At 42.5% G+C, this 23,910-nt stretch overlaps 1 protein-coding gene across 4 annotated transcripts in view; it reads left to right on the forward strand.

The window, feature by feature from the left end:
• fgfr3 (fibroblast growth factor receptor 3) overlaps positions 1–21,465 on the forward strand; it is a 76,367-nt gene extending 54,902 nt beyond the window's left edge. Inside the window, exons 8-18 of one of the 4 annotated variants that reach the window (XM_015344380.2) lie at positions 1,199–1,349; positions 6,382–6,560; positions 7,761–7,909; positions 9,108–9,229; positions 9,883–9,993; positions 10,555–10,745; positions 11,609–11,731; positions 12,885–12,955; positions 15,210–15,347; positions 16,565–16,670; positions 17,394–21,465. In XM_015344380.2, coding sequence (XP_015199866.1) covers positions 1,199–1,349; positions 6,382–6,560; positions 7,761–7,909; positions 9,108–9,229; positions 9,883–9,993; positions 10,555–10,745; positions 11,609–11,731; positions 12,885–12,955; positions 15,210–15,347; positions 16,565–16,670; positions 17,394–17,558 — 1,506 coding nt within the window. In that variant the 3' untranslated portion in view covers positions 17,559–21,465. Of the gene's footprint in view, positions 1–1,198; positions 1,350–2,899; positions 3,045–6,381; positions 6,561–7,760; positions 7,910–9,107; positions 9,230–9,882; positions 9,994–10,554; positions 10,746–11,608; positions 11,732–12,884; positions 12,956–15,209; positions 15,348–16,564; positions 16,671–17,393 lie in introns of all 4 variants that reach the window. The other 3 variants (XM_015344382.2, XM_015344383.2, XM_015344384.2) reach the window with 3 other exon arrangements.
• Positions 21,466–23,910: the final 2,445 nt, after the last annotated feature.

Genomic DNA, 23,910 nt, shown 5'->3' on the forward strand with positions numbered 1-23,910 from the left:
GAGATTTCTCTTCTTTTCTCACAGAAAAGCATAAAAAATTGAAGAGAGACGTGCTGTCCCCTCCCCCCCCCTTTACTGTTTGAAGAAACCGGGAGGATTCCTTTTGAACAAAGTCAAGCGGGCCTGTTTTTTTTTTTCCAATAACTAAACGAAAACACTAACATCTGGTTTGAAATATCAGACACGCCTCAGTGGTGGCTTTCAGAAACCCCCATTAGCAGTCTGAAATTCATTTGATTCAGATGCACTGCTTAATTTAGTGGAGGAGAGTCTCCTGAAAAGCCATGGAAAAAATTACAACCAGCCCAGGACGGGCAGAGTCAGCAGAGGAGACAGACCACTGACAGCTCCGATTTTGTCTCCACATTCTATTTTCGACTCCCGGATAATTGAAACAACATTTGCTCTGATTTTTAAAAAAAAAAACTTTTCGACAACTTACAGCATTTCATTTTATGGGAAGCAAACAAAAGGGCAAATGGGAACAAAGCGTGATATAAACATGGGGTTTGGGGATGGGTGGATGTCACCACACCAGAGTGTTAAAAGAAAACATGAATTAGTGGGCCTATTCTTTTCAAATTTAAAGCTTTCCCTTTGCGCCCAGCGGAGTCACAAATATATCCTTCCTCACACACATTTATGTTTTGGAAAGTGGTCCGAAACATTTCAGCTGCAGCAAAATTGTTATATTTTGGACCCAAAACAAAATTAATGCTGAGAAACCAAAAGAAGGAAAAAAAACCACGAGACAGTTCTTGAGTCTTGGGTGGGTCACTTGACTCTTTTCACATGTGTCTGGTTATTTAAGCAGAACCCCAAAAACATTGTTCACCCTGGTGGCCTTAGCTGAGTGTTAAAAACGCATGGAAATGGAGAGGTGTCCCATCTTTCACAAAAATGTGTTGTGTTGTTCCATTGTGTACAAGACAGACATCACTTTTACTGATAAGGGAAACACTTTAAAGTATATTTCTAAAAATAGCTAAGGAAAGCATTTCTGCATATTCTTGTGATGTTAACTTAACCTTTGTTTTTTTATTATTATTATTAATGTCCCAGTTAAAATTACTGAGGTATTGACTGTAGAATTTCCTGACCTTTAAAAAAAGTTAAAAAGGAAATCGTACTCGGTTCACATTGTTATGTGATTCCAGGTGCACAGTGTATTCACTAAAATATCTGTCTGTTTCTGCAGTCCTGGATAAGTAAAAACACAGAAGCCAATGATAAACTCACTCTGTACAATGTGACAAAGAAAGACGAGGGAAAATATTGGTGTCGAGCCTTTAATTTCGTAGGCATGTCCGAAAATCCCTTCTGGCTTTTTATTCACAACCCGAAACCAGGTAAACTCAGAACTCTGTCCCAGGACCTAATGCACACACAGCTTGTAAGCCTGGAAAATATGATGTGGTGTACTTACCTTTCATCATTCATCTTACAGCTTATGCACAATGTCCCTCTCTTTACTGAGCTTTGCAATGAATCTAACTGCATGCACATTAACGATGAAACCAGTTGCCAGAGCCACCCATCTCTACTAATGGTCCAACTCCAAGTACCAGCTCCCCTCTCTCATCTTGTATTGATTTCTCTCAAAAGGCAATCTACAGCAAAACAATGGGAATGCTTATTCAGTGCCCTTGCACTTTTCTGCATTTGACTTTACTGTACTTGAATTTAACACTGCTGCTGTCCAGGCTATGGAAGAACACATCGTCCGAAAGTCGTTGGTCAACTTTCTTTACACAGGGCATCTGAGTTAACTGGTTTAAAAGCAGGCTTCTGCTGGTAAACCTAACCAAGAGAGAGCTCTGCCCTACAATGACACCCCAAAACCCAGTCCTTGAGCACAACTGAGCACAATTTGAACCATGGCCTGTTAAATGGAAAAAGCTCAGCTCAGCTGACACATTCCTCTGCCAGCTTTCATCTATAATAACGATCTTCAAATAAAATGTTGCTCGGTCGTTTTCTCGGCATTTCCTTTTTGTTAATCTTCATTGCAGTAGAAATAAATATACAATATGCATTCACACCATTGGAAACACCAGTCTTTACTACCAAAAAATCTTACTTATAACTACAGTCAATAAAGAAAGATCCTTTTTATTCGTACTGTAAGTGTCTTCTAAGCATCAGCCTGCTTGTTAGCTGATCATCCACAGTTCCACAAAGAGTAATACATCAGACAGTACCAATACAGAGTTCTGGTCTTTGTGAGCCAGATTCTATAAAAAAAGAGACGGAGAGCAGCAAAAACGAAAATCAAATTTGACCTGGGAGCAGACTCTTCCAAGTTTCTCTTTTTCCCCATTTAGGACAATTAAGCATGAGCCTGTAACGCCTTACTACAGTACCTGTGTTTGGCTTAGCTAGTATTTGTTTTTTTTGTCCGAAATGAGTATGCAGCTTAATACAGGTTCATTGAACATAGATTTGTTTTGCTGTAGGTCTTCTAGCATTTCTAAAAAAATTAACCCTTCAGTCTTTTTTCTTAATAAAGGTCGCAGCCTTTTCTTATGCTTCTGTGCCTCACTTTTCAAAGTGCACGTTTGTACTGTGGACGTTTTCCTTTCATCAAAAGCTGTGGGTTTGCATGCTTTGTGACGGGACAGAGTGACGGTAGTATTAAAGCCTGGTGAAGGGGAACTTCTGCTTTGGCCACTAATGTCCAGGGGGCAAAGCTGGCAGGTGGGTCTGACCACTCCATCTTGGGCAAAGGGACCTCACAGGAGGCGATGAGCTGTTAACAAAGCTCTTTCGCCCCTACTTGCCTTTTCTCTTCGGGGGATCTGTGGAGTTGTCCATTTCTCATTCGGGATCCTAGGCGGACTCATTTTTTTCTGTCTCTCCTCTTCTCCCTCTCTCTCCCTGTCTCTTCCTCTATCCCCAGACGGCAGGTATTAACACAACGGATAAGGAGCTAGAAATTCTGTTCTTGGCCAATGTTTCTTTTGAAGATGCAGGGGCGTACACTTGCCTTGCTGGGAATTCTATTGGGTACGCTTACCACTCTGCTTGGTTGACGGTTCTCCCAGGTATTTTCTTTCTCCATTTGGGTCTTTCCTTTTAGAACACTTCTGTATTATGATTTTATTTTATACATGGTGACTGTTTCTATGGATTTGCCTTTTTGTTGCTATGGTAACGCCGCGTTCTCTCGCAGGGAATGTTAGCCAGAGACTTTATTAAGGCTCGGTTGTTATGAATGGAAATTAAAATGAATGTTTACAGCTACAAGAGTTTAATCCTATTCATTTTTAATGTCCTTAAAAGTCTCTGATATTAATTTTACACAGCGAGGCTGGGTTTTTCTTCAGACGCCTTCATTTGATTGACATTTTACTCTATAATGTTTTTCATTTTTACTAACGGTATGTTGTGACTGAAGGGATGGATGGAGGGATGAAGGGTTTGCAAGGAGACCAAATCAGCATCAAGCCTTCTTTATGTTCAGTATCATAACCTGGAATTAGTGTCTTTAGTCACAGGAAAGGAGACTGAAAAGTCCTTTACCGTATATTTGCGAAATATAAAATGCTAGTTTTTCTGGCAAAAGCTATTTGCTATTTTCAGGTAGCTCCCCGAGATTTGCTCTGGACTTCTAAGCTATAAAATGTTGCTGACGGTTGCACAACTAAGCAGTATTTTGGACAAGTGTGTGGATTAGTCCATATTAATGTAATTGTATTACTGTTAAAACACTAATTAAGGGTGTTGAATAACTCTGAATGGATGTGCCCTGCTGTTTGAGTACATCTTAATGAAACTGAAAAGTTCTCATTTCAAAACAGGTTTGACATTTTATTTTAAGGACATGATGACACATTTACCATTTAAATTATATTAATGTCCCCAGGGCTTGTGTTATTGGTCCCTGTGGTTTGTGAAAAAGAATTCCATTATTTCAGCATTTCCAGAGTCCTTTTGCATTTAATAGTAAAAATGTTCTCCCTGGTGCTCCCTGCCAAAACAGATTGTAATATCTGAGACCTAATACAGTTGCTGAGCAGAATGAAAGACTACTCTTAGTGTTTGCACCCTGATTTTTGACAATTTGCAAAGCACTTAATTGAGTCAGGGTCTGATCCTTCTTTGAATTGTACAGATGAGGTTTGTTTAATGAAACCCCCTGAGTTAACAGCAGTTACTCGGAAATTACACTTTGGTCCTGCTATCATTATTCCCTAAGAAAGCACACATTTATAATTACCTTTTCTCATTGGAGGGAGAAATGAAAAGCATAGAGTCTCAGCTTTGATTTGTTTCATTCAATAACAAATACAAACATTTTGAATACAGCAATCTCTTATGTGTTAGGTTGATAAGTTATCTTCACTAATTAAGAAACGGCAAGGCACAGAATCAGAAATTCACATGTGCTCAAAGTCTGTTACTGGGGCAGAGAATGAGGTACTACCTTCATCCCCCAACCCAAGTGATATGGCCTGACAACATTTTTCACCCAGCCTGGGTGTGTAACACAAGCTGTTGCTAGTCAATTGAAAATGCCACCCCATCCAGAAAGGTGTGTATCCCAAGAAATAATTACTCATTAAGGACAGTGTGCCACATGGAGTTCTACCCAGCTGTGAAGAACAAAAGCAGAACAATCCCATTATGTTCAGCTCCTTAATTACTGCTTCTCAGGCTAGCTGATTTGTTTTTTTATTTTTTAAGCATCCCACCAAATGGCATGTTAGCATCAAACTCTTGCAGATACTATGGAAGCAAGATGCTTATTAAGACAATGAATAGTTTAATTACTTCCCCAGAGAGGACTGGCAGGGGCTGCGCAGGAATTGCCTGTATAGTTGTGACCCACAGGAATACAGCAAAATTGGAGTCTCAGTGTTTATTTGTATTTTTCTCGATGTGCACAAATTATGTGTGATTAGCTTTTACGGACAAAGTAATGACAAGGCAGCTTTTCACGGTTTCATATTTTCCTATTAAATTTGTGATGTATATGAATTGACTTCAATAACACCTTTAAACTGAACCTTAAAGCAGGGCTATCCAGTCCAGGTCCCAGAGGGCCAGCGTATCTCTGTGTTTTCATTTCTGCTCAGGACTTAACAAGAAAGTTACCTCTAAATCGGCTGGTTGCAGGAACCAATTTGTCAGCTTGTCCCAGCTCTTCAGGCACTGCTGCTTTACAGAGACTTATTAAACCGGCACACTCCCTCTAGGACCAGGACAGCCATGTCTTAAAATGAATGCACATATTACTATAGAGTACTTTCATCCTATAGGATCTCAAAGCACCTTGCCTATAGTGCAGCCTCCAGCAGCCCCAATACACAGCTGTTCAAGTGGAGGACTGAGAAAGAGCTTCACCAATTGAGTTAAGGGGAAAGGCCAGACTATGCAAGATCAGAATAGAATTTAGCTAGGTCCCTATTCTTGCAAACACAGTCGTGGGATCTTTAACAACCAAGCTGTTGGGACCTCTGTTTACATGCCTCTAACAGACGGGAATTCCAGCATCTTAAGTACAGCATAAGTATTTAAACCTTTTGGAAATGTGGATCCACAAGTAATAGTGCCACCTAACAGTCCACTAATACCACTCACAGCAGCAACTTAATTTTTCTTGTCCTGTCCCAGTACTGAGTAGTACCAGCCCTGCTTCGCTCATGATATCTGAAAAGATTACACTAAGAGGTGCTAAGGTTTTCACTGATATACATTAAAATGTATGTGTACAAAAGCATTTCTGTTTCATACCAGTTATTACTGCTATGAAAATAGTCCGACTTATCAAAAAGTATGTTTTGCTCAAAAACAGTGTTAGTCAGCAGCCAGTCATTTGCAAAGGATTAAACACTTCTGATTTTGATGCCCTTCTTTGTTTGCAAGGGCCCCTTTAGTGTCGGTGTTTTTTTCTTTTGCTTCACTTTCAAAAGCCCATCCGAGGTATAAGTAAACTCATTTTCGTTAGTCATGCAGCTAGGTATAATCTATTTTGTCATATTTCAAAATCCAGCAAATGATATTATACCTTTCAATCCATAAATCATACAGCTCTCAGCTCTCACCAAGAAGCTTATGCTACTGAACAAAAAACAAGGCTGGTGCAACACTGATTAGTAGAGATTGCTTGATGGGGATGTTAAATGAATGATATGACTGTGCTTGGAAACAAAAACCTGCATGTTAAAGAAAAAGAAAAGATTCTATTACATTGAAAAGGCAAAGCCACATTTGACTAAAGTTGTTGTACTAGTAGGCAGAGTATTTGAGGTGTCTTTTGAAGGTACTCCTAGTTTGCTTTCAGTTCAGGAGGTTTGCTCCTAGTTTGCTTTCTAGTTCAGGAGGTCTAAAAGCACGTCAACTCATCCCCTGTTCACCTTTGACCTCTAACCCTCACAGCTATAGAAGAGATAGAGAAGGACGATGACTATGCTGATATCCTCATCTACGTCACTGGCTGCGTACTCTTCATCCTTACCGTGGTTATCATCATCTTGTGCCGCATGAGGATGACCACGAAGAAGACGCTCACCGCTCCTCCTGTTCAAAAGCTCTCTAAATTCCCCCTCAAGAGACAGGTAACAGAAAGTAGATACAAGATTCCTGCAAGCCTCCCTTTTCTTTCTCTCTGTCTCGTCCCCTGGCCCTCTGTCAGTCTTGTCTGTCTTTCTGAGTAAATTCTCTTTCGTTCCAACAGGCTCTTTGTTTCGCTAGCTGCCAGTAAAACTATCTGCCATGCCCCTCTGTCACTCTCCTTAAGGCAACACGCAAAAAAAAAGAACGGTAGTGGAATATTTCAAAAACTATCCAGCTTTGTCAAGTCTTGTTGAGAATTCTTTTATTTCTTCTCCTGGATTTTGCTGACTGAAACATTCCTCCCAAGGTCGTTACAATAGTTTAATATTCAGGGGCGGAAATGCTAGTTTGAGACAGTGTTTTGTTGTTTCTGGTAAAAATCTCCTTTAGGTCGCCCGCAGGCCCTTCGGCCAATTTAGTTTTGGTACTGGTCTGAATTCCCTCTGGCATAAAGAAGTTGAATGATTTGTACTCACAGCACAGGACTGGATGTGTGCAAATTGCTCCAAGAATAAGGATCTCTTATTTCGGGCATGTGGGAACAGCCATGTGTCTGATCTGTGCTGGATCTCAGTAGGGTCAGCTAGGGGTAGGGAGAATATGAATGGAGTTGGGTAGCAGGTGTGTCTCAGCTGGACGGTGGTAAAGTAGGAGGTGGTATGGTAAGTGGCTGCTTTTCATTTGGGAATCCCAAGGGGAATGAAACAGTGAAGCAAATTTGTAGCCTTTCCACCCTCGAGACAAAGTGTGGGTAACACAGAAGGAGCAAATGAACCCCTGGGCACTGAAAGCAAGAACTGTTTGAGTCAATTTCCTGGTCACTTAGAAAGCCTCTCCAAAACTACCACTTACGAGTTTTTTCTCCACATCCTGTCTGTGTGCGCAGACTTTATTACGCCTTTTGCATTTTCTGCATAGATATACTGTATATAACTCATGATTACCTAGCAATTCTGTAATGTACCTCATAACCAGCCTTACAGAATTAAAGGAAACACACAGAGCAGTCTGTTTCGTATCAACATTAGACTTGTAATGCTAGAAAAACTACAATGAAACGGCATTATGCAAACAAATCGGTTTGTATCGTTTTACTAGCAGGCCAGTTTGGAGGTAACAGGATTCTCTGTGGCTCGTTTGATGGAACAGGTAGTGTCACCTTTTTCAGAGTCTATAACAGGTTCTGTTTTTTGCATTTCAAGCAGGTGTCCTTGGAGTCCAACTCGTCCATGAATTCGAACACCCCGCTGGTCAGAATCGCCCGCTTGTCCTCCAGCGATGGGCCGGTGCTGGCCAACGTCTCAGAGCTGGAGCTGCCCGCGGACCCCAAATGGGAGTTTCCCCGGTCGAGGTGAGGGGGACTCCAGGGGAACAGACAGGAAAACGGGGGAGAGCTGGGTTATGTGCGCTGAAGTCCCAAGAGCATGGTTCACTGGCTCAGACTGGCCCAGCTAAGCCCTTTTTAAGGGGGATTCTAACTCAGAGTTTTAGTCATAATTACCCAGATTAAGATTCCTGGTTTCCTTTCCACCTGAGGTCATACTTCCCAAATTGTATCATTATTTGCTTAATCGGGCAGCTTGAAGGCTAGCCCTGTTCTGGAGAAGGTGGAGATTGAAAAAGGCTTATAAAACCTGCTGGTCAGTGGCCCTTGTTAGGCTCCCCTGACCGATAGCAACACTGCGGTTCATCTCGTGCTGAGTAGGTTTCCGACTGCAACACCATGTCACCGCAGAGTAGAACTACCTTTCTCACCGCAGTCGAAACCCAGCTCATGACCCGTGTTGGAGGGTGAAATGTTTATCCCCTGGCGAATTGTTCTTCACAGTGCACGTACCTTCGGCTGTGAGGGGTGACCACGGCTCCATCCACTAGTTTTCTACAAGCTAGGAAAGTGTAGGCTTGCCCTCCATTGCCAAAATGACTGCCTTAGTGAAAAGAAAATGTCTTTCAGTGAAAATCCCAGCGGCATCTATTGGCGACATTGATTGGGTTTATTTCTTAGAAGGAGGATCTAACTCATAGTAGTACAACAGATGGAGATGCATTGATCGATGGATCCCCAGTCACTTCCGTACTTCACAGCTGCAGTATTGAGATGTCATTTCAGTCGAGTCCTCTAAACAGCCATGGAGAAAGGTTAAAATGGAATATAATGCCTTGACTGTTTTTTTGGAGAGCAGTGCACAGTACAGCATTATTCCTCCTCACATACATCCATACTGCAGCCCTTGATCTCTGTGCCTGCTTTCTCCGCCATAGAGGTGAAAGCTTGGGTAAAGGATAACGTTCCTTTTAAGGAGATAAATAACCAGACTGTTGCTCAGTGTGAAAAGTTTCCTATGGACGTCTACAGAAGGCCTTTTGTCTGTCGGAGTAAAGGAGAAAGGGAAAGAGAAGAGCAGGGAGGAGAGTAGTCTACTGCCATATGTACACGTATCTGCTACTACATGTGTGATTTTATAAAATCAATCTAATCAATCTAATTTGCTAATGCAGAGGTACATTTCCATTCCTTCAGAGGTCACAGTCGAACCGTTCTGTTTCAGGTTGACGCTGGGAAAGCCGCTGGGAGAAGGTTGCTTCGGCCAGGTGGTCATGGCTGAGGCTATTGGGATAGACAAGGAAAAGCCGAACAAGCCCCTCACTGTAGCTGTCAAGATGCTGAAAGGTCAGTATAAGAAATAAATAAATAAACAGAAACAATCTAGGTTGAATTATAACCTAACACTGCTCAAAAACCTTTTTTTTTGCTAAAAAGGGACAAAGGCTTTTTAATGACCTCAAACTAGCAAGTTCGTCTTTAGCAGGGTTATTCTTCAGTTCCTGTTAGCTTAGCCTAGCCTACCATCGAGAGTGCACGCGCTGTACGGTAGGTATTGTACACATACAGATACTGTATAAAGTACCTTCAATGTAAACACACAGACAGTAAGGAGGGGGCTGAGGATGAGTTAAAAATGAATGTTTAATTTCTTAGGTTTTATAAATACATTGTAAGGGGTCTAACATGACACCATAAAACATTCTTTATTGTTTGAAATTTGAATTCCTGATTCCCATGATATAGGATGAGTATTGCGATATAAAATAAGGAATATACCCTATCACACTTAACGATTCACTGTCTTTACTTTGCCATAGATATGCTGAACGTAATTAGTGTGTTTTATACTAAAGGAAGAAGATTCTAGGACATGGATTTTCTGTCTCTCATCAGTTTCAACTGAATTGGAACATAAACTCAGATGTTTCTGTGATGCTGTGTAAGACTAGCGCAGCCCTTATCATACTACTCTTCTTGTTTGCCTTCTGTCTTTCCAGATGATGCCAGTGACAAAGATCTTTCTGATCTGGTGTCTGAGATGGAAATGATGAAGATGATCGGAAAACACAAGAACATCATCAACCTCCTGGGAGCTTGCACACAAGATGGTAAGTTTAAGGTCTTGCCACCTATTCACCAAGATGCTTCATGCTTGTTCTTTTCACACAGATCTAAGAATGAAACTGAAGTGAACACTCCGACTGTGCTTAACGGAGTAATTCTGACTGGTGCTAAACATCTTATTTCCCAAGACCATTTTGGAGCATTAATCCCTAAGTAGAATTAAATTCCATAATTGAACTAATTTGCTGGGATGGTATATGCAAATAGACACAGGTCCGTGGGAACACAATTTTCCAAATAACTAATATCAAATTGGCCGCTCATGCGGAATAAAATGTTTTAGGACTACCAAAGGCAAACATTTTGCAATTGACGGCACGTCTGCATTCTGAAGAGGCCGGAACACGTTTCCCAGGTCTTCACTGGCTGATGTTCTTCGCTGGCTGATGTTCTTTGTTGGCTGATGTTCTTCACTGGCTGATGTTCTTTGCTGTCTGATGTTCTTTGTTGGCTGATGTTCTTCGCTGTCTGATGTTCTTCACTGGCTGATGTTCTTTGCTGGCTGATGTTCTTCACTGGCTTACCTCCCGCTCTGCTGTTCCCAGGGCCCCTGTACGTGCTGGTGGAATACGCATCCAAAGGTAACTTGAGGGAGTACCTGAGGGCCCGGCGCCCCCCCGGGATGGACTACTCCTTCGACACTTGCAAGATACCCGACGAGCAGCTGACATTCAAAGACCTGGTGTCCTGCGCCTACCAGGTGGCACGAGGCATGGAGTACCTTGCATCCCAAAAGGTGATCAAGCCCCGAGCTGTCCTCACTCGATGGCACTGACACAGAGCTGAGTAACCCCCTAGTCCAGATGATACTGGCCCTATACTTATTTCTTGTATTAGGAATTTGTCTTTTTGCATACCCCAACTTGCTCTCCATGAGACACACAGACAGGGATAGAAGCTTGGGGTCAGAGCGCAGGGTCAGCCATTTATACGGCGCCTCTGGAGCAGCTAGGGTTAAAGGCCTTGCTCAGGGGCCCAACGGAGTAGGATTCGTCTGCCGGCCGCGGGATACAAACCGGCAACCTTCCAGCCACAGGCACAGATCCAAAGCCACAGAGCCACCCCACTGCCCCCTTCGGTGATGTTTAGAGATGCTTTCACTTAGATATGTGGCAGGGACTGCAGAAGGCAAGATGGACATTTGAAAGGATTTCTAAACGTAACCCTGTGCCTGTCCATTAGAAGGCAAAACTCACTTGCTATGCCTGGTAGAACTGAACCACATCATAAACCATTGTGACATCTTGCACAGATTTCATCAGTATAATTACACGGCTGTTTAGATAAATGCACATTCCGTTTTCAAGAGGTTAGTTAATGAAGGTCTTCGTAGAGCATTAAGGGGCTTTATTTTTATTGATTACAGGCTAAGGTCAGGGTATCCATTTCTTACTCCACATTTTCAGTGAGAAAGTCTGTAAACAATGTCATAATATATCAATCTTAAAGCAACTGACATATATATCTGCAATTTCCCTCGTGGGATTAATAAAGTATCTATCTAATATACACTAATTCAAATTTATACTTGTAAAATATAATTTGAATTCAGTTCAGATTTCTAAAACTGTTTTCATTTTTTAATTTTTCTCCTTCCAGTGTATTCATCGTGACCTGGCTGCCAGAAATGTGTTGGTAACCGAGGACAACGTGATGAAAATAGCAGATTTTGGCCTGGCCAGGGATGTACACAACATTGACTACTACAAAAAAACAACAAATGTGAGTACCGGGGAAAAAAAGTGGGTAGCCAATACAGTCTGACAAAAAATGACACAACATGAAATCTGTGCATTGTGGGTAAAAGAAACAAGACACTAGTTAACATCTACGTCCTGAATATTTATTGGTGATAATTTCCACATTAACCAGTTATTAATTAGGCATCACTGTCTTTCTCCATCACTTCTTACTTTCCCAACTGTTCTCTCATGCTTTTCACATTCTACAGTGGAAGCAAAATTAATGACTGTCCTGGATATGATCAATATTATCTGAAACAGGAGTTACTTATAATTTATAACTCTATGAATGGTAGTCTTGGTGAAATTATGGTTTTATAGTGTTTTGAAACCTAGATTCGGCCTTGCATTTGCTATGGTGTCTGATGAAATCAACATGCTTTTGCTTTCTACACTACACCCAAATACTCTCAGACTGCAATAATAAACATTTTCTAAAAAAGTGCTGTGTTATAGGTGTCAGGGCCTTCTGCAGTTCTGTGTGTTTTCAAAAGTGTTTAAACCGTTTTTAAACGGTCCTTGATTTATTTTTATTAGACCTCACGTTGCTTTGTGAGCTGACTTTGTTTTACTGTGTTTCATCTGGTCTTTTTTTTATTACAAAGCGGCGGCTCTGCGAAAAGGTGTTACATAAAATACACAAGATTATGATTGAAAACATCTGTTAAGGGATAACGCTACTCCCCGGCCACTGCAAAACGTAAATCCGAGTAAGAGAGAAGATACGGTGTCAAATTCACCTCGATAGATTTACTAAGGGTAGGATGCGTTTTGAAAAAGCTTTCTGGGCATGAATGTTAGCGTCCTTGTACACAAACAGCCGCTTTTTCTCACTTGGATGTGCTTGTCAGCGCGAGTCAGAAATCTGGCCGGAGCGCAGCGCGTCTCCTAAAGACGGTTTTTGTTCCGGGCTATTTGCGGACAAGCGCTCCTGCCCGGCCGGGAGTCCGGGGGCGGTATCGCGCTTCCGTGGACTTGAGCGAGGCGGCGGCCCGGCGCAGCTGCCGGAGGGACAGATGTGATCGTCGGGATGCGGTGCGGAAAGAGGATGAGAAAGGAGGGATTCGGCTGGAGCCGCAGAGGCGGACTGGATGAGCCGATAGATCACTTGTTTTGTTCTCTCCTCGTCACAGGGCCGGCTGCCCGTGAAATGGATGGCTCCGGAGGCATTGTTTGACCGGGTCTACACGCACCAGAGCGACGTGTGAGTTTTGATAACTTCCCCCAGCGATGCTTACTTTACCCCTGTTTTTTCATGCGCGCGGAGGAACGCATAAAACATTCATTTCAGTAAAAGGAAAGCATTATTCTTAGGGCACGTTTCTTTGTGGCGAGTTAATATAGTGTGCGTATGTGTTTTGTAAGCATGGGGGGATGACTTCCAGTTTATTCACAGCTGGCACTGCTTATGTTCCAGTGAGCCAGTTGTAGCCTTCTTAATCTGTCTCGAGAAATTGTTTTATTATTATTTTAAATTACACAATATATTTTAATAGCTTTGCTTTTATTAAGACAGTCCCCCGTCTTTTAACTAGATGTAACTGGGGCTTTCCAGTACCGTTTTTTAAAGTTTTTTTTTATTTTCTTTCCTTTGTCCTCCTTCTGAGTTTCAGAAATAAGGGTATCTTTCACTGCAGTCTTGTAATCACAGTCATGCATCAAGGACGGTTGCAGTGTTCAATAACATCAAATGCATGTATAGAAAGACGTATTCAATTTTATATAGGGGGTGGGATTGGGCAGTTGGGAATCAGATATGTGATTCTAGTATGGAGTTGTGAAACTGCGATGTTTACATGCTCTCCCTGTATTTGAATACAGGCTTCCTCCTGCTTTCAGAAATCGTCCTGGCTAGTTTTAATGGTGTGTGTAAACTGTCCTTGTTTGTACACCCAGTGATGGTCTGCTGTCTCTTCCTATGGGGCACAATTCTGGGAATAAGTGGTTTTTTTTCTGATAATGGATGGATTTATTCACTAGTTTGCTCTTAATAGCCCTGTCTAGAATTTGTTCCAATAGATTTGATTCTTTAACCTTCCAGTCTGCTTTTACAACTTGAGCAAGAAAAGTAATGGAGCAGGTAAAAGCCGACTGTCACTGGTCACTTTTTGTCACTGGTCAGCTAGGTGTCAACACTCGTAAACCCCTCCTCTTAAGGAAGCTCCAGACCTTTCTAGTTTTGTAGTCATCTCCAGCACCTGCCTCCAGTTCTTGCCCCCCCGTTCCTGCCAATCTGGCCTCAGCTTTGGAAAATGGACGCCCAGAAGCCTGCCTACCCGCGAGTCCAGGAGCGACTCGACGGCACAGGCTTCACAACGGCGTCCTGACCATCTGGGTCCGGGACTGGAGCGTCTGGTCCTGTTACCCCCTTTTATTCCCACAACCCACTGCCGGATCCCATTACAGCTTTTAATTCTGTTCGTCTTTGTCCTGGATGGACCACCTTTTGGACTGTTTGCCTTGGACACACCCCCCTGAACACCAGCGCACCTAGAACATGCCAACTGTTTTCCTTCCAGCCCTTTGCATGATTTTTCCCCTGTGTTTTCCTCATTCCTCTCCGGATTGTGCTGTCTGCACAGGGTCCTGAAACTAGGTTGTCCGTATCCAAACAAAACATTGAGCAAGTCAGCGCTTATGCTGTGTGCTATTTTAGAAAGCAGCAGAAAAGAACTATTGGATCCTTTACAGGGTTATTTAAGCAAAGCATTTTCAATAGGCTAGGGAAGAGGACCAAATTAGAGATTAAGATGGCTAGAGAGGTAGCTCTATTCTCCCATATATATTTATGTGCACTCAGATTACCTTTATTTCACATCATGCTTATATAAAACACTAAATTCATTTCAGACTTTTGTTTTCAATTTGGCTGACATGAAATATGTGGCTCGAAGTCCGATACATCAGTAGCTTCTTGGCATACCCTTGGAAGTGTCACAACCACCAAAGCAACCCCGACGATGCTCCCTTGTGCACCTCAGATCTTCGGCAGGACAGTGTGCAGGCCTGCACAATTAAGCATTAAGCAATACCAGGGATCACTTTACAGCAATTAGTGCTCCAACCAGCCTGTGGCTGCCGGTTTCTGCTCTGCTGGAGCTGTGCGTGGATAATTCGATTAGCTCCGCTCAGCGGTGCTTCCAGAGGGCGGTGGAGGAGGGGACCGTCTAACAATGGCCCCATGGTTAATAGATGGGCCTGTCACCTATCTGATTAAATGCTCATTTCGAGCTCTGACTTTGCCGTGCCGTTCTCTTGCTTTGACAGCAAAGGGCTCAGCCGGGCACTGTGGGGGAGGGCTTGATGTAGGAGTTAAAAATGACCCCCGAGCTGGACCTACTATGCTTTTACAACACGAGGTGGCACGATGGCAGATGCCTGTGGTCCTTGCTCGGGGGTGACTCCGGCTGCGAAGCAGGAGAACAGAGCTCGACTGTGTCCTCTCCTTGCCCCCTCAGCTGGTCGTACGGAGTGCTGCTGTGGGAAATCTTCACCCTGGGCGGGTCTCCCTACCCTGGGATCCCAGTGGAGGAGCTGTTCAAGCTGCTGAAGGAGGGCCACCGCATGGACAAGCCTGCAAACTGCACTCATGAGCTGTAAGTCCCACGGACTGATGCCCTTAGTGAGGTGTCTACCTCGCTGGGCTGGGGCCTCGGCATCACTTACTCCCCTTCATCACCTTCCGCCAGTCAAGCCCACTTGGTAATTCCGAGCTAACTGACCCATGAATCATCCTTGGACGATCCCAGGCCACCAGCTTCAACAGCTTGGCCTGGCAGCTTGTTTCTGACCCTCGCCACCCACATGATTTGGGTCCCCAGGGCTGCTCCCCGGCCTGAGCAGTCGCCCCGAGGTAGCACCCCTGTTGAGGTTGCCCATCTGTTTCTTTGAGTGGGCTCACAGAGTGCAGCTGGCATCAGGAGACGTCAGCTTTCAGAGACGAGCGTGTGATGAGGACGAGCCTCTGTGTCCTCATCTCATGGCTACTCATGAGGTCTCACAAAGGCTGAACACATGCCCACACACATTTATATACGTACTTAATACTGTTATTTAGACTGCATCTTTGTACTATGTTCTGCAATCACTTTATTTTATCCAGCAGCCTAGTAATTCCTAATTATTTATCGTCCACCATATTGTGTCCGTTTACAGACTCGGACTCTGCCTGGGCCCTTAGTGGGGGTCAGAAGCAGGGTTTAGTGTTTATATCCAAGTGCACACTCACAGAAGTCAGTCTCTATTACACTCGGGTATCTGCATCTCTTATGCTTTATGCTTGCTGGACAGGGTGAGGTATTTACTTAATAAACAATCTCAGTACCATTTTGGAAATTGTTCCTAAGTAAAAGCTTTTGACCTTCATGAGGCTTCTTAGAGTTGCCTCATGTTTTTCAGGGTGTGAGCTCACATGAGGCGCAGTTGCCCCTGTGGTCCCTGATAAAAGCATTAGGATTAGTTGTGTGATTAAGATTAACCTTTTGAGTAGTAGTAGAAGTTCTCACTGGTCAAGCTTCAAAGGTACTTCATTAAAATAGATACCCTCTCCAGAGCGACAAAAAAAATATTTTCTTCTTAAAAAGAAAGAAGACTGAACTGAAATCACTAAAGAAATCACCCAGGTTCCTGAATTTAGTTTCGATCAAGAAGATTAAACCTGTTCACCAGGAATTAATATGTGTGTGTGTTTATGAGAGGGGAGATTTTAGAAATTCTTTTACGTACACATTTGCGAAACCGAATCCGTTGAAAGCTGAAGGCTGTCACCAGCCTGGTAAAGCATTCTGGGCTGACCCCCGGCTTTGTCTTCCAGATACATGATCATGAGGGAATGCTGGCACGCCGTTCCCTCGCAGAGACCCACGTTCCGGCAGCTCGTGGAGGACCATGACCGAGTGCTGTCCATGACCTCCACTGACGTGAGTGCAATCAGCTCTCGCCGGACACAGAGTCGTCCCGTTCTGGGGCTCGCACCCTGCTCCCAGAGATCCCCCGTCCAGCTGTCGTTGCAGGCCACCCTAAACCCCGGTTCTTTAAAGATCAGGAACACGGGTTCGGAAGCATCTGTTGTAAAGAAGGGGACAATGGCGCTTGAGGGCTAAAGGATATTCTGATATATCCCAGTGATCTCAGTTTTACTTTATTGAGCGTACAGCCTGTTTGATCGATCACAGTTCAATTGTTTCAGGCATTTAGAAATTGATGGCCTACAACACCTGCTGGACTAAGGCTTTTCAGGACCCTGGACTGGAGACTCCTGTTCCAGTTGAGCAGTTCAGACTTAGGCAGCCTGTTTGCTAAGCTTTGTCAGGGAGCCTTTTTTCTATATGATTTAGAACAATCTGCTTGGAGGGCCTTTTGCGTGGACCGAACGGTAATTAAAACACACAGAGTGTGTACATGTTCCCACTTAGCGGCCTGGTCTCTCACAAAGACTTCTTCTTTATGCTCAATTCCCATGAGATATTTTCCTTAAAATACGCTTTTCCTTAAGATATTGCTTAAGCCTCCTTGGCTTGAATATCCCCCCACAGGGGTCCTTTGTAATTTACTCATGTCACCTCGTTCAAACGGGCAGGCTGGGAGTTACTAAATGAGCTGCATCCATCAATGTCTTGTGTGTTTTTTTTCCGCTTTGGCAGGAGTACCTGGACCTCTCTGTGCCTTTCGAGCAGTACTCCCCCACCTGCCAGGACTCGAACAGTACCTGCTCCTCGGGCGACGACTCTGTATTTGCTCACGAGCCCCTGCCAGATGAGCCCTGTCTTCCCAAACCACACCAGAGTAATGGTGTCATCAGGACATGAGCCGTCAGGCTGCCTCCTAGACGGTGCGCTAGAATATGGGCCTGGAGCCGCGGCTGAGACCGGAAGGAAACTCAATATTTAGGCTGTACTTAAAAACAAAAACCCGCCAACTCCTTCAGCCTTACATTAAATTCATTTGCTGTTCTTGCTGTTTTCCGAAATGCTGTATACAAAGTCAAAAGGCACTGTTTGACTTGAAGGAGCTGTTCTTCCTTTTTCCCTCTCACCAAGACCCGGACTAATGTATTTCCTATAGAAGCCCGCTTTTTTTTTTTGTTTCAAAGAAAATGATGTTCTTCCGGCGGCTCCACGAGAGCCTACTACACAAGAGCAAGTGTTCCAGGAAAAAAAACAGAAAAAACCATTCCGTGCCTACAAAGCTGACAGACAAAGGACAGAAAGGAAAGAGGGTTCTTACATCAAAACTTTGGCAGAAGATGCTTTTATCTGAGTTGGTGCAATTAACTGCTTCTCAAGAAATGCCGGTCCCCCGAACCCTCTATGAAACTGGAGTCTCTCTCGGTCAGTGTCCAAGTTTATTCTAAATATATCGAGTGGCATGAAGGAGTGTGTTGTGGGATATGCAAAAAACGCCCAGCATGCGCGATGAAGTGAAGTGACGTGTGTCTTCGTGGGGAGAGCCACAAGGATGGAGGCAGAAACTCTTGTCAGAAACTGCGCTTTTCAGAATCTTTTCATAAAGGCTGGAACTTAAGGCCTACCAGAGCCGTCGCGCTCAGAGCTATCGATCACGCCGTCGGTGGGGAGAAAACAAGGGAGAATTTGTAGGTATGAAACACAGCAAGTCACCCCTGTGTTGGCCTTTAGTAATTGGAAGGATTTAAAACAGGAGTGCATTGCGACTTTTGTTTTGTTTTTTTGTTTTTTTAACTTATATCTGAAAGGTTTATATTGTAAATATATAAATACAAATATGTATCATATTGTTAAGAGCGGCAATGTACCTAAAAGAAATATTCATTAAAAAATCTCCTTTTTTTTAATCATAAAAAACATTGCAATCTAGGATATACTGTTGTGGTCATATAAACATTTAATCTTTTGAAGCGTTATAAAAAAAGTTTATTTGAATAATTAACATGTATATTTGTAAAGTTATTTATAGACTTTTAACATATCTGTTCATAGTTTTAAATGATTAGGATAGACATTTTGGTACTGTAAACAACTTATTTTTTTCAGATTTTAATTTTTTTTAACTTATTAACAACAGAAAAGAGACAGGATATTTTCTCAGTTGTCAGCTCGTTTTTCTCCCATTGTATTCGAGTTTTATTTTGTTTACAGTTGAAAGAATGTATAAAATTGTAAAGATGCGTTTAACAGTGTTTCTTCAAAGGGATAAGCAATTTCTTTTACAAGGAGGCAAAAATGTTAGTATTATCCTGGATTGCAGTGAACATTGAAGTGTTAAATCAGGCACTGTAAGAGCAGTGATTAAGTCTCCTCGAGCTCCACCCTGCTTTTTAATTCTTCAGCAGTTAATCAGGTATTACGAGAAACGGCAGGGTGGACGTTTTGAGTAAACTCTACCAATAACGTAGCAGGAAACATCTTGAAATGCACATTCTTGGTTTTGAGATTTAACCACTGCCCTATAGTGTTCCTCTTTGAAATGAAGGCATGCATTGTGGTGTAAACATTCCACAATGCAAACAAAAGACTGACTCTGAGTTATGCTGTCATCTAATTTATGAGTATCTTTAGTTTTTGCAGAATTGCCACCATATCTAGTTATGAAATGCAGATAAAAAAGAGGAAGACAGCTTTTACCTTCCTTCTTCTGTGTGTTCAGTAGGGTGCAACTGTTATCTCTCTCTCTATGCTTATTTTAATCTCAGATATTACTACTGTATGGTCCAAAATATTGGTAGGTGGCAGGGAAACCACACCAGGTGCTTTTTGTAAAAACATATATGTTTAAAAGAACAGGTAAAGGTTTATTCCACACTGCAAGGAAAAGAAAAGAGACAGAAGGTTTCAAATGTGGAGCCTTCTTCGTGTGTTGAAATGCTCCCTTGAGAAAGATTCTTTTCTATTGAGAAAGATTTCAGTTCTATTGAAACACTGGGAATCTGCCTCTTCAGAGTGAACAGACCACCAAGTAAATATACATTGCAAAAGGGAAAGTGAAGATTTTCCATATGGCTTGTATGTTACGGAAAAAAAAATATCCAGTTGCTGCTAGAAACATAACTGCAGTTTTAATCTTGGCGCAGGTATTGCAAATGTACTAGCCCCCCCTCCAGACGCAATTTAACTGGCCCATTTTTTACTCTGCAAAGTGCCTGGGAGTCATTACCATAGGAATGAGGGTCGATGGGGATGGGCTGAGGGGGGCTTGTGCGAATTTAAATGTAATCCTATTTGAATGTAACGTTGGCCAACTGAGGAAGGGAAGGACCTGTCTTAGAAGCTTTGCATTGAAAGAAATGGAATACAGGGCCCTCCTCTGGTATTATTTCAGTCTCCCATACACATACATATATACTGGGAGGCATTAAATATGCAAAAAATGCTATTGGTTCCTATGCTCATTTGTTGCATTTTTAATGTCACTTAGTATATGTACATATTCTTTGAAAGTTGAGTAAAAGCTTTCCCTATGGTGAGAGTATTTTTTATTCCTTTTCTTATTTCTTCAAAGCAGCAGATGCCACCTTCTTCAGAATGAGCACTACAACCTTGTTCTGAGAATTCTCTAGTCTGTTTGAAACCGTCTCTGGAGGAGGTTGTGGTGGTGGTGGGGGCTGGAGGAGGAGGGGGGGGGATCTATTGTTAGTGCCAGAACCCTCTCATCCCTCCCCTGATACACAATCACTGCCGCCTCCCTGCTGCAGGAAGAGCTCTGCTCGGGTGGCAGGCCTCATTCAGGCCGGGGGGCAGGCGGTGGGGCTCAATCTCTTCAGATTGTCGAAAAAGTACCTCATTTCATGTTATACTTCCATATTAAACACTGCAGTACGTGTAAGTGATGACCCTGCCTGCCTATTAATTGAAAACTGTAGAACAATAATTAGAAGAATGTTCCTTTCAAAGAGAGTGTATAATGTCCCTCATAAAAGAGAGTAGTGAGGGCTGGCTTTTATTAAATAGAAGTCAAGGATAATGTCCTACAGGCCTTTCACCCTTCCAGGTATGTTTGCTTTATTGTGAAGGTATCCAAAGTCAAACCTCCTTGTGAAGTGCCAGCGGTCACAGTAATGCAGTGAGAGAATCTGTTCACCCTTGTATGTGTGTATATGTGTGTGTGTGCACTTACATTTGTGTTCTTTTTTTCCCATCTTCAAGTTTATATAATTAGCAATACTGGGATGTCAGACTTTCCTCCATTTAACTCTTTTGTTTTTTGAAAGTATTTTAATAGTGCCATGAAGCTCTTACTACATAGAAAAAAAATAATTTAGTTTGAAGTCACTTAAGTGATTGTTGTACATCGAGTAGATTTTATATAGCTGTGTGATTTGTTTTGTAAAATTATAGAAAAAAAGATTTACAGTATTTTCTTACAAAATCCATCTGAATATGTGCATTCCATGTACCTATTTCCAATGTTTAAAAAATGAAATACATATTGTGCAAATTTTTCAAAGAATTAAACTAGATATCTATATAATTTATTTTTTTGTTTTACTTTTTTTTTACAAAGTTGTTGTAGAACAGCAGACATAATGTTTCATATTCAGTGCTTTTGTAGTTTTCATACCTGTATTTTGCCACATATGAAACATTTGCATAAGGGTCTTTATAAATGCGATGTTTGGTCACATTCCACAGAAGTGAATGACTTCAGGTTGGCAAAAACCTCTATATTTTCATATCAGTCTATGTGCCTGAAAAACTTCTGATGTTGAAAGTTCTTGAATAAACACTAAATGAGTCATGATGTGATGGCCAGTGTTTTTATTTTAAAATTCAATTGCATATTGCTTTTGTTTTTGAAAATATTTAAAACCTCAAAATCTCTAGGACAGCTCTGAAGATCACAAAGTACTGACTCTTGCAACACCATGATATACAGTGTTTTGCAAAATTATTTTAGATGCTTTTTATGGTGTTCCATTATACGGGGTGGAGCGGTGGCTCTGTGGCTAAGGATCTGCACCTGTGACTGGAAGGTTGCTGGTTCAAATCCCATCGCCAACAGAGGAATCCTACTCCATTTGGCCCCTGAGCAAGGCCCTTAACCCCAACTGCTCCAGGTGGCGCCATATAATGGCTGACCCTGCACTCTGACCCCAAGCTTCTCTCCCTGTCTGTGTGTCTGTGCCTCATGGAGAAAAGCTGGGGTATGCAAAAAGATGATTTCCTAATGCAAGAAATTGTATAGGGCTAATAAAGAAACATTATCACATTATATGAAACTACAAAATGAGCCTTACACATTTTTTCAACTTCTACAAACTCAGATAGTAGCTAACTGACTCAAGGATTTCATCCAGCCATTTCTTGTAAGAAACCGGGGTATCAACTTCTACCACACGGATATTTTGCCTCCTATTTTCGGCTTTAAGCGTGTTGTCACGTGTAAACCTCTGTTGTTGCACACCGACAGGAGCCACTGAACTGATTTTGTGACTTGATCAGGTCATTGTGCGTACCGAAAGTAATTCAGGTTGTTAAAACAAAGGGTTTGAACACTTATGCAATCATGATGGTTTCATTTAATCTTTCTTTAATATTAGTTAAGTATTTACTTCATTCTGTTTTTTTTTTTTTGCTTTGAATGTGTGGAGCAGTTTGTGTACATAACAAATGTTAATCACTTCAAAGTGTCATGACTGCAAGCTCTGAGGCAACAAAATGTGAAAACCATGTAAGGGTGGGAGTGCTTTTGCAAAGCACAGTATAAACATATTGACATCTCGGCACACGTTGTAGCACCAGAATGTAGAGATAATCCCATTCCGCCCGGCTTACCTGCCTCCACTGAAGTAGCTCATTGATCCGAAATCCTTATCAAGGCTCCGTCCGCTTGTACCAGTGACAGTCGCGGCTTCATCAAGACCTGTCTTACTAAACACAAAACAAATTACAAGCAGTCATGGAAGGCAGCTCTGATGTGTCTGAAGTTCTTTTCTGATTCAATGCTGTTTGTTAGCAACGGCAATAGTAATACAATACTGTAATACAATCAACAGGGGCCATAGATAATATCCAACCTACAGTATATACACATGTGAACAGAAGTTTCTCCTGTTTTTTTTACCAACCTTTAAATTTGTTTTTATAAACTTATCGGACACTCTTGGGATCATTTCACTCCTGGATTAGATAAATATGAGTTTGCTGTGCATACAGGTGCAGTGCTGTTCTCACATTGTGGTAAAGGAGCAGAGGGCAGGACACCGGTGTGTAGTGAAAGAAAGGTGCCGTCTTCAGGCTGAAGTAATAACTCCTCTTGGGTTGATCAGTACACAGTATATATATTTGAATTATACTTTTCACTGGTTGACTGAGGTCAGCACAGTGGAACCGGGGTTAGCATTGCTGCCTCGCAGTGCTGGGGTTCTGGATTCAATTCCTGTGCTGCTATCTGTGTGGAGTTTGTATGTTCTTGTGAGATTTGGTTTTCTCTCACAGTCCAGAGGCATACTGGTTTATTTCTTTTCAAGGAGAGGTCATGCCCTGCGCAGGAATCGAACTCGGGCTTCCTGAATATGAGACAAAGCTGTTGTGCCAATATGCCACTCTACCAGTGGGTTAAATGGCTGGCTTCTAGGATGTCAGTGTTTGTGGCTGTGTGGGCCCTGTGAAGGATAGGCGTCCTGTCCAGGGTTTATCTGGGGTGTGCCCCTGGCTTTCTGGGATACGCTCCAACTCCCCTGTGTCCCTGCAGTGGATCAGGCTGACTGATTTGCCCCACATTCATTACTGCTATTCAGGGCATTTACCTCCCAGCAGCAGGAATGTGGAGAGAGGGTGCCTGAAAATGGCTCCTGTATTTCAGAAAGCTGGCCCTGTTCCTGTCTGAAGTGTGTCCTGACTTGAATATCCTGTCTCTTGGTGGAACTTCCTAGCTGAGCTGAAGTGGGCCATTCAGTGGGAAGTGTAAGACGGACTTGTTTTCTCATTAAATGAATGTTTTTGTGAGAAGTGTTTGCTTTCATGGTAAGTTTCCATCCCTCACTTTTTCCCCGTGCTCGGATTTGGGGAGCACTAGTGCCGGCTGTTTGATGTGTTCCTGAAGAATGCCTCCTAGCAACTGCTAGCTGCCTTATGTCTCCAGCAGCGTGAGTGTATTTGAATTAACATGTGTTTGAGAGCTTGGTTCATCCTTTCAAAAGATTTTCAACATCCCTCACCCTTGGTATAGGGGTGGAGTGCTTTG

Source organism: Lepisosteus oculatus, chromosome 1, assembly GCF_040954835.1.
Source record: "Lepisosteus oculatus isolate fLepOcu1 chromosome 1, fLepOcu1.hap2, whole genome shotgun sequence".
NCBI classification, from domain to species: domain Eukaryota; kingdom Metazoa; phylum Chordata; class Actinopteri; order Semionotiformes; family Lepisosteidae; genus Lepisosteus; species Lepisosteus oculatus.